The sequence below is a fragment of the Ambystoma mexicanum genome, chromosome 10 (assembly GCF_040938575.1).
Source record: "Ambystoma mexicanum isolate Mex_15411 chromosome 10, UKY_AmexF1_1, whole genome shotgun sequence".
Lineage (NCBI taxonomy): Eukaryota > Metazoa > Chordata > Amphibia > Caudata > Ambystomatidae > Ambystoma > Ambystoma mexicanum.
Window position 1 is genome coordinate 698,564,809 of NC_090932.1, and position 10,882 is coordinate 698,575,690.

At 42.5% G+C, this 10,882-nt stretch overlaps 1 protein-coding gene across 1 annotated transcript in view; it reads left to right on the plus strand.

Annotated features, from left to right (window-relative positions):
- The window catches only part of ITM2C (integral membrane protein 2C), a 261,271-nt gene extending 251,022 nt beyond the window's left edge, over nucleotides 1-10,249 (plus strand). The window contains exon 6 of the mRNA XM_069618310.1: nucleotides 5,311-10,249. Within this exon, the coding sequence (XP_069474411.1) occupies nucleotides 5,311-5,402 (92 nt within the window). The 3' untranslated portion in view covers nucleotides 5,403-10,249. The remainder of the gene's footprint in view (nucleotides 1-5,310) is intronic.
- The last annotated feature ends 633 nt before the right edge of the window (nucleotides 10,250-10,882 follow it).

The window sequence follows — 10,882 nt, forward strand, 5'->3', positions numbered from 1 at the left end:
TGACACTAATAGCACAACACCTGCAGTGCACTTGCACTCCAGTAGTGTATGTATGCTCCTGCTAAGCCACATTGGCCTGTAATCTTAAGGATCCCTGCCATACCACCCCCCTAGCCCCTACACACCCAGCTTGCGGCTAAGTCCGCACCCTCCCAGGAGAGCCGGTTATTGGCAAGCAGGAATTCTGGGAAGACTTGTCAGACTTGGAAGTGGAGAGATCCTGCATCAGGCAGTGCCATTTCAGTGAGTGGGCATACCAGCAAGATTGTGTGTGCGCCTGAGTATGTGTTTGGGTGGGTGGAGGTGCCAGATGGTCATTATATTTAACTATACCTGATATCATAGATGTTTCCTAGTCCTGCCTGACATTGCTATTTCTAATCGTGTCTGATATGGTCACTGCTTCTAATTCTGCCTGAATGTTATTGATTGTATGTATAAGAGAGAGTGATTGAGAGTGATTGCCTTGTTATGAAAAGAAGCACTAAAACATGGTGGTAAAATGGCGCCTTGTGAATGTGGTGGACAGGACACGCGTGTGAAGAGGTGAAGAGTCATTTGGTGTGAATAGGGTGCTGAAGTCAGGATCCATCGGTTTGGTAGTTAAGGTGCGGTAAAATAATCTTTCATCTAGGATAGCAAAAATGTAGAGTTTGGGGAAAACTTTGTTGAATAAACTAATGGCATATAAGGTTTAGTTAGGTAGCTAACTAAACATTACGAGAGCTCAGGTGAAGATAGGATTAATGAGGGAATGGGTTTACCTAATACCCTGGCTAATTTGGACTACTGAATAGTCTGAAACCCAACTGAATGTCACGTAGTGAATTAAAACCTTCTTTAAATTTCGATATTTTATGCTGTGGCATTTTTTATATTAGGTTTGCCAAGTACAATATGTTTGCTAGGAGCCTTTACTTGGTCAGGTTGTCCCAGTCATGGGAGGCTAATCATGGGTGTGGCACAAGGGGGGGCTTTAAGCACGCAGCAGGCAAGCAGAGGGTAGCTGGGGTTAAATGCAGAGAATGTAAGTTCTCTTCAGGGGTGCATGACATTGCGAAGAAGTTAGAGGTTTGTCTGGGGATGTTGATCTGAAAAGTCTGGATTTCATCACTGAAAGCTTGGGCCAACCTGTCAGCAAGTTTCTGTGGGGGGGTGTGAGGTCAGTTGAATTTGAGATGGTGCACTCAATTCTTTGAAGGATTGAAATGCTCCAGAATGTCAGCGGTAACTGTATTCCGAAAGTAAGCTTTGTTGATCTTGGCATGATATGCCCTGGCCGTGATCTTCCAGGTTAGGCTGTCTCTGGGGGAATAGGGTCTATCTCCACCAGTGTTCTAGGTTTCGTAAAGATCTTCTCATTGTTTTGAGCTTGTTCTCAAACAAAGTGTTTGCTTTTTAATGTAAGGATGTGAGTTGTAGCTGGATGGCTGGCACTAGGACGTCTAGTGGACATTTGATCTCTTATTACCAAGAATCCAGAAGTTCATTTGGATCTTGATCAGAACCAAGAAAGTCTGGAGGGATAAATGTGTGTTGTGAGTCTAGAGCTATTATCTTCCTCAGTGGTCTGAGAGATATAATGGTATGGGCTTGTTGAATGGGGGAGTTGACACTTGCTAAGGATCAGTTAGTGATCTGACTCAGGGACCATTATATAGGGGTGCCATATTAGGCTGATAGTTGACCTGATGATGATGTCAAGAGCATTTCCATTGCTACGAGTGGCTGCCTTAACCCATGAGAAGAACCCCACATTAACCATAGTATTCTGGAATTGATTAGCTTGTTTGTTGGAGAAAGAGTCAAGTCACTAATGTATAGCTTGTAGAATCAGGACTTTTTTAGAAGCTGACAAAACATTCCTGAGAAAGTGTGACCAAATAGGCCACCATGCACATTATATATTTGTTTTTGTCAGTAAGACATTTGCAGGTTAAGAATTACAGAAACATGTTGTTAACAGAGTACCTATCTGGTTAGACAAGGGCTATTGCACCTCAGGGTCTGATGGCTTGGTTATTAGTGATGTTATTTTAGTTGTCTAGTAGTAGTATGTTAAGACTAGTGGTAAAGTTAAACATAAACCAAGTTTTGATGACGGCTAGTAGGTCGATTTTCTCATCTTTAAGCGAGAGGTGATTATTTGCAGCATTTCGCACAGCTGATCTAGCTTTTATGATGCTCAGGATGATGAAGTTGCGATTTTTTTGGGCATTGCTAGGGTCCAGGTTGTAAGGGGGTGGGTTAGGCGTGTTAATATATTGTTCAACAAAGGTAGCAGGCGCCCCTCTCTCGGAAGAACAAGGCATGATAACCTGTTCAGTGGTTGTAAACCACATTGAGAGTTCACAGCCATCTGCTTTTTGCTCACTGTACCTTTCACTGATGGGAAATATCCATTTGCATATCAGTCTTTGTCCGCCCACATGGGCGGTCCAGCACCGAAATGCTATGGCAATTCCTCTCTGAACAAGAGTACCACCAGCAACCCCATAAATGTGTTTCAGTCTTCTTGGGCATCATCAGTGAGGTGAAGCTGAGCCTCTCTAAGCACAGTGAGCAGGGAGTCCACATCTGGTTGCCCCCAGGTAACCTGGGGTGACCTATCCCAAGATCCTTCAAAGAATTCAACAAAGGTAGCAGGAGCCCCTCTCTCTGAAGAACATGGCATGATAACCTGTTCAGTGGTTGTAAACCACATTGAGAGTTCACAGCCATCTGCCTTTTGCTCACTGTACCTTTCACAGATTGGAAATAACCATTTTCATATCAGTCTTTGTCCCGCCCACATGGGCAGTCCAGCACCGAAATGCTATGGAAATTCCTCTTTGAACAAGAGTACCACCAGCAACCCCATACACGTGTTTCAGCCTTGTTGGGCATCATCAGTGAGATGAAGCTGAGCCTCTCTAAGCACAGTGAGCAGGGAGTCCACGTCTAGTTGCCCCCAGGTAACCTAGGGTGACCAACCCCAAGATCCTTCAAAGAATTCAACAAAGGTAGCAGGCGCCCCTCTCTCTGAAGAACAAGGCATGACAACCTGTTCAGTGGTTGTAAACCACATTGAGAGTTTGCAGCCATCTGCTTTTTGCTCACTGTACCTTTCACAGATGGGAAATATCCATTTGCATATCAGTCTTTGTCCCGCCCACATGGGCAGTCCAGCACTGAAATGCTATGGCAATTCCTCTCTGAACAAGAGTACCACCAGCAACCCCATACACGTGTTTCAGCCTTGTTGGGCATCATCAGTGAGGTGAAGCTGAGCCTCTCTAAGCACAGTGAGCAGGGAGTCCACGTCTGGTTGCCCCCAGGTAACCTAAGGTGACCAACCCCAAGTTCCTTCAAAAAATTCAACCAAGGTAGCAGGCGCCCCTCTGTCAGAAGAACAAGGCATGATAACCTGTTCAGTGGTTGTAATTAAAAATATTGGTTCTTTGGAGATGGGTGTAGTTTCATTTCTGTTTGTCTGTCTAGAAAGCTGAAGTGAAGTGACTGCGGGAATTTCATAGGTGGGAGGGCCAGTGGCAACGATGGGTTTATGCCTTTATTGGGTAACCCTGTAGGGGCTGTGGGTCTTGGCTAGGAATTTGTTGTCACTGTCTTTGGACCTTTCACTGGCTGCGATAGTGGCCATTAGTGTCAGAGCAGGAGGATCAGTGCTGGTGCGAGGGATGAAAGATTAGAGATGGTAGTGACAAGGATAGGTAGAAGGTAGATCGGGGATAACAGGCAGGCATGTGTGGTCTGGAACATGATAGTTCTGTGGTTACACAGACTTATCATGACCTTTTTCAGTTGGATGTTGGGGATTTGCGTTTCTCATCTGAAACTTTCTTGGTTGGAATAGGATTTTGAATATAGTTTTCAGGGTACTAGTCCATTTATTCATTTGCTGCGTGTGGAGGAGGATGACTGTAACCCACTCATTAACTAACTCTGGGGCCCAGTAGCTATCAGTCAAAGGGATGTTTGGGTTTTCATGTAGAACTTGTTTTTTAGACTTTCTTTTTCTGCTTTTGTCACATTGACCTGGGTTCTGGGAAATGGAGGGTTTATTTTGAGTACTTAGTTACACATGTGGGTATACAAATCTGTACGTTCCCCTCCCTCTCTTCCCATTTTTTGGGCCTCTATGGGTGGGTGAGCTCTGGAGACACTTTTGTTTTCTTTCTGTGCATCTTCGAGAAAATTAAAAGGTCAAAATATGTTTGGGATTTGGTTTGAGGGTTCCTTTTGGTGTTGATGTTATATGTTTTATGTCTTTTATTCCACTGTACACCTTTGCAAGTACATTTTATGATTGTTATGCAAACGATGTATGCAAATGATTATATTTATTTAGCATTTTTTAATAACACTATTGGGATGGTAAACTTTATGATAATTCGATTTCTTTTTATATAGGTCAAAATGTGTGCATTTAAATATATTTTGTTAATGATTGTTGTTACCTGTATCACTTTTTACATGATGATTTAGTCACAAATGGGTTTTTAAACCTATTGGAAATCTAGCATTTTTCCGTCCAATTGTAATTTGATGCCAGACATAGTGATTAGTTGGTGATTTCAAAATGTCAATCCTATTCTGAATGGAAGAGCTTATTGCACTTTACTGGTTCTCTTAGTATTAAGTGAACAGTGCAGCCAAAACAACTCCTCCAAACAAGGTTGTATTTCTAGATATCCGATGATGATGGGTTGTTCATTTAAGTCAACATCATTGGTAGGTTGTTGCCACTTGCACGTTTTCTTTTTCGGCCAATTCAAACCAGTTTAATTTATGATATCGGGTCTGGGAAAGCACAACATCAGGTAGTTACATCACCTTGGCGCTGGTTCTCAATAGACCAGAAGATATTGCATGATAAAATGAATGCATGGTTCGGGTACGTCGTATGCTAAACTTACAACCTTGATTGTTCACCCTTGCCATATCGCGTTCTGGGGCGGGTTGGGCAATCAGTAAGGCAATGTAGCCCCCCGAGATGATGGCTTGTACACATGATGTTGGGTCTTGGCTGCCTCCTGTTTTGAGATAGTTAGATACACAGCAGGAAAGGTTGAATACTCATGTTTAGGATGTAATGGGCCTTTGGATAATCCTGATTTAACAGTTTAGAATGAATTACTAGCTGTTTCCACGCGTTCCAACTTGTGGAGAGAAATTGGGAGCTTCGGTTTCAGGCGTGCTTTTTAATAAGTGTCACTGTAAAGGAAATTAAGCACAGATGTTCCTAAGTGTATGTGCAGTCACTGGAATTCTAAATTGATGCAAACAATTCTTATTTTTTCTCTCTCCAAGGTATCGACAAACGCCAGGCTGAAAACTGCCACCACATTCGCCACTTTGAGAACACGTTTGTGGTGGAGACGGTTATCTGTGAGGAGTCTTGAGAGTCCCTTTGTTCCTGATGTCTTATAAAGCTTGCCTTACCTCTCTTTCTTTCACAATCAGAATATAATATGTAGGTTGTTTCCTTGCTTGCTTCAGCTACTGTGCAAAACCTTTGATCCGCTGTCATCATTATATTAGACTGTGTTGTTTCTGCACTGGGCGTACCATACTCCTTACTCGTGCTTTCAGACTGATAGAAGGACTTTCATTTGCAGAGTGCAGTAGGAAAATAATATTACGGGCAATGTTTTTGGTTAAACGGCATACTCCTTTTTTGTGTAAAATAAACATTACAAATTAGCATGTTTTGTACTAGTATGTACACTAATATAATTAATATAATAGTTTAAATTAAAATATACCTATATATGTGTGTATATACCTATATATATATATATATATATATATATATATATATATATATATATATATATATATATATATATATATAGTAATTAGGTTAGTAAAAGATCTTTGTTTCAGAATTGTTTCATCAAAATACATCACAATTTATCTGGTACACAAAATTCATAGCTTGCACACACACACACACACACACACCATATATAGTAAAGGCATGATATCCCACATGAAGCATATCGTAGGTAGGTGTACATATACATATATATGTATATATTGATACATTGAAGGAGTCATATTGGTCACAAAAACTAATTTCGTATGTGTTCTGTTGGATAGGTATTCAGCACCCAGAAATGGGTGTGGATTTTAGAATCCTCTGCATGGAGTTCACATGCTTAGAAATTGATTATTTTCTCCTGTTTTTATGTTTAAAGCTTTTCCTTTATGAGTGAATTGTACAATGAGGAGAATACAGCAACACAGCTGGCGAGATTGCAGTTTTTATTCTCTTCCTAGTCCTACTGCTCATTGAACACCTATGCTTTAGAGAATTGGACACACACTAATTCCAACAGCACACAAAAAATGTCTCAAGTGGAATCAAATATCCTGTAACATTAAACTACACAAGAAACATAAATAAATACACACAGGATTATAGAAAAACCGGCCATTTAAATCAGTTACCTTTTGAGATTCTGATTTCTTTTTAAATTTAGGAAGATTACATTTACTCTATGAATTAGTTCCTCTGTTCCCACTTGATCTGTCAAAAGTTGTATCTTTCCAACCAATAATGAAGCAACCATTTTGTTAGTTGCTATGAAAAGTAATCAGTTAATATTGTTAATAGAGGTTTGTGTCTTAAATCCAGTAGGAAAGGAATGTATCTTGTATATGCTACAAAGATCAGGGAAACATCTTTAGAAAGCTCTCTTATTGGAGAAAACAATGACATGGCTGCTGTTAATGTTGCCCATTCTTGATCTATTTGACTTTCTACTTTCTATGGACTTTGCAACTTCTGCCAGCTTGGAATATTCGAATGATGTGAAAAGACACCCCAAACAGTCTAGCCTCCCACTGGATGGCAAGTCATCACAGAAGAAACACACACAGTATTCGCTCATGAAAGCAGTAGTAATTAGAAACGTCTTTCTTTGTGTCTAGGCTATTGCACAAGCTCAGGATTGTGGCACACAGAGTAGGGACCCTGACCAGTCATCCAGCATGGCAAGATTTCAAGGTGGGCATGGGCAATTCACTCCAGCGACTTTTGCTAACCTACGCGATGTATGCAGACACAGGGGATGGTGACAGCAGCAGGTCACACATTATCTGTTCTCCCTCAGCACAGCTTCTGACCCTTTATAGGCTGCTTGTTTCAAAGTCCACCTAGAGCTGGCTGCACTTTACTGAGCCAAGGTCCTCCTCTCTTTCAGCTAGCACATGGCCTTTGGCAAGGGTACCTTTATTTTGAACGGGCAATGGGTCCATGCTTGAAATTGTCAAAACACATTATAGGAACCAGTCCAGGAAAAGGACAACAGCCAATTGCAGTTGCCCTGTCTTTATTCAAATATTCTGGGAAAAGAGAAATGAGAGAAGCGCTCTGGACAGCTTCCTTTGAATCCAAGTAATTCAAGGAAATTTTTTTTGTCTGTAGTTTAGTAGTGGGATTAAACTAGGGAGAGGCAATGAAGCTACGGTTCCGGGACACCTCATGGTTTTGGCCATTTCTCTGCATTTCTGGCAGCATTTTACCCACCTTCGGTGCCACCTTCCTCATCCCATCTATTCAAGTACCCTACAAATCTTAAATATATATTCCCATACCCCTCCACCTCCATACAAAAATTCAGAGAAAAATGCGGCAGAATTGCAGTTTCACCAAATTCATTGAAAAGACCGCAACGAGGTGGGCGGGCACCGAAGCTAAAAGGGCATACGGTTTGTGTTCTCTCACATGAGAAGTTGTGACTCGTGTAGAAACCTTCTAATGATGTATTAACTCAGAAATCTGCAAGTAATCACCAACTCTCTTTTTCCTTTGTCCCCTATCGAACCCAAGAGAAGAAATGCGCCTTTAAGACCCCTCAGACATAGAAATGTATCTGTTAAGCCCACTTTTGTTGTACTTTATTTAATGACAGGCCACCTTTCCTGAATGGAAAAGGCAGACTGTCGGGCAGAGAGAGAACGAGAGTTGCAGGGAGCCCACCACATTAATGGAGGGACTAGAGGGGGAGCAGGTGGTGAACAGTGTCTCGCTGCACGGAGAAAGCCAGACCCGGGAACACAGGCTCTGGAAAATCTGGCCTGCAACGAGATATGATGAAACCCTACTCGTCACCTGGTCCTCTCCTCTTGACAGCACTGCTCAACACAAAAGAAGAAAGGACATTTTAATATCTCAGAGATGGAAACACTTCTCACTGCCTCCTTTCCTTCTGACTAGTCCACAGAAAAGAGGAAAAGTGGTTTGATCATCACATATGCACCCACTTGGGCACCTACTGTCTTCCTGCCAGAACAGGAAACTTCCCTGCCGTAGTCAGAAAGCCAAACAGGGAAAGCCTGAGAGACTCCTGTGAAATGGGTACAATTTAAAAGACATGTGTTACATATAATTAGTACCAGGCGAGGGCGCAATCAGAATGAAAGAGCCATTTTTATTGGCCCTCGCCGAGTCATTACCAGGCCGGGAATCCCTCAGTCGGGATTCAACGGCTTTTTTCCCGGGTGGGGGGGCATGGCAGCCCCTCAGCCAATGAGGATGATCGAAGCGGGGCCATCCCTGCTCCGGGCCTCCCCACGGCTGAGAGGGTACCTTCGCCCCCTGGCGGGCACTGAGGCAATGATTTTTTTTTTCTCCTCCACTCCCCTTGCCTTTCCTCCCTGCCCTCCCCACCCCACTTACCTTCTATCCCTAGGTCCCCGGCGGGGGACGATGGTAGCATCCTGCCGTGTCGAGACTCAGAGCGGGGCCAGCCCCGCTCTGAGCCTCCTCCCGGCTGGAGGCTTCCATCGTCCCCCGCCGGGGACCTAAGTACGTTTTTATTTTTATTTTTCCCCTTCCCCTCCCTTCCGCCCTCCCAACCGCACTTACCTTCTTTTTTTTCGGGAGTGAATGCGCTGGAAACACTGCAGCGTTTCGGGACCAAAGAAAAGCTTTTAGTGCCCTGGTCACGCAGATTTTGCGGGCCGGAGTACTAATAGCTATATGCCCCGAGCGGCGGGGGTATTACCGACTCTGAATACAAAATGCATCTACTATGTCTTCATATTTAAAAAACAAAGGCGCTCAATTTGGCAACATGTGCCTTTGCCACATCAGTTGAAAAGCAGGTCCGAACAGACCAAAACACACATGGAAAGGATACAAACCCTTAATATGAAACAGGAGTTGGAGGGAAAGCGTATCACACCTACAAGTCACCTATCGCTTGACAATACTAGGGAGTCCCATGCTAGGGGTCTCAGGATTAGTAGAGGGGATCCTCAGAAAGGCAAACAAGGCTCAGTAGCCCTGTGAGAGAACTGGTCTTCACTGAAAATAGACGCAAATAATAGACATAGCAGAAGATTTCCCAATGAATATATGGATGTTCCACGAATGAGTACTCTGGTTTCTGTCAGAGACGGTACAACATACGTAGTGCATTTGCATATACAAAACTGAAATACAGGTTTGAGAAGGCGTGTATTGTCAAGCTAGCATATTCCCAAAGGCAATTTGCAAGTGCCAACTGGACTGCCCATTCCTGCTCATGGAGTAGAGCCTTGATCCGTGTATCTGTACAGCTCTGCTAAAGGGAGCTCGGTGCTTACGGGTGGAACCCGGCTCTGCTAGGACAGGGCTATCGGATCAGGGAACATTTGCAGAGGACAAACTAACCACCACCAGTGCACTCTGTGTATAATCTGCCTCGGCACTTAAAACACACCTAAAAAAGGGTACAGTGGGCCTAATCCAAAACTGCCCGATCTGCACTTATGCCCAAAAACAAGCCTACAAAAAACATCTAATCTAATGCGTTGTGTTTCATGGTACCAACGCCTGCTACTGCTGCTCTCTTAGTCCCTATCGTGCATTTAAATTGTGATGGAAAGAGATAAAGGATTATTGAGTTGTGTCTTGAAGGTAAACAGATTGCCTTTCTGCCTTAGGGAAATTGGTAGGGAGTTCCAGAGCCTCATAAAATGCCAAAACAGTCAAAGGATGACCACATTATCCTGACAAGAGAAAGAAAAGGCCTTGTTTAATTTGAAAGTATGTGAACTACCTGAAAATGTGATTTTGTTGTTTGAAAACAATCTACGTTTTTATTGTTTTGTCGTAAAAGATGCTAATATTCTTAATGCTCTACCCGCCGTTCTGCGTATGTTCATTTACTTATTACTGAGCTATGCCTGCAGACCTAAACACATGTAATGATTTTCCTGTTGGGGATACACAAATAAAGAGATCTCTCTTAGAATACTCCATGGCTCTGTTTCAGCTATGCACATGATTGTTCACGCTGCAAGCCAAGACGAATGTAATGTGGCACAGTGTTTGCAAGTGGTGTCCAGTTAAAGTATCGACTGTAAAAGGATCGAATGCAAAAGGATCGACGTAATAGGACCGAAAACAAAAGGATTGAATATTTTTTCTTTAATTATGTATTTTTGGGGTTTTTTTCGTATAGGTAAAAAAAGTGTTTTTACCACAAAAACAGGGGTTGGGGGGACCCCCCCCAAAAAAAAAAATGTAAAAAAAATAAAAATGTTTTCGATCCTTTTGTTTTCGGTCCTTTTCATTCGACCCTTTTGTCATTCGATCCTTTTAAATCGATCCTTTGACCTTTGCAAGTAATTCAATATCTCCTTACAGTGAGCTTTGACTTACTTGGTGTCTTTGTGCAAAACCAGCTGCAGACAAACCACATAGGAATCAAAAGATCAATGACATATATTCCGGACCCATTATCCTTGGATCATAGAGAAGAGGTACCATTTGTATCAGGAATTGTTCTTGCATCCACTGATAGTACATTTGTTGAGCTTGCAGTTCATTCCATATTGTAATTCCTGTGGCACCTAGGGTACATGTTTATTATTTTTATATGTCTAT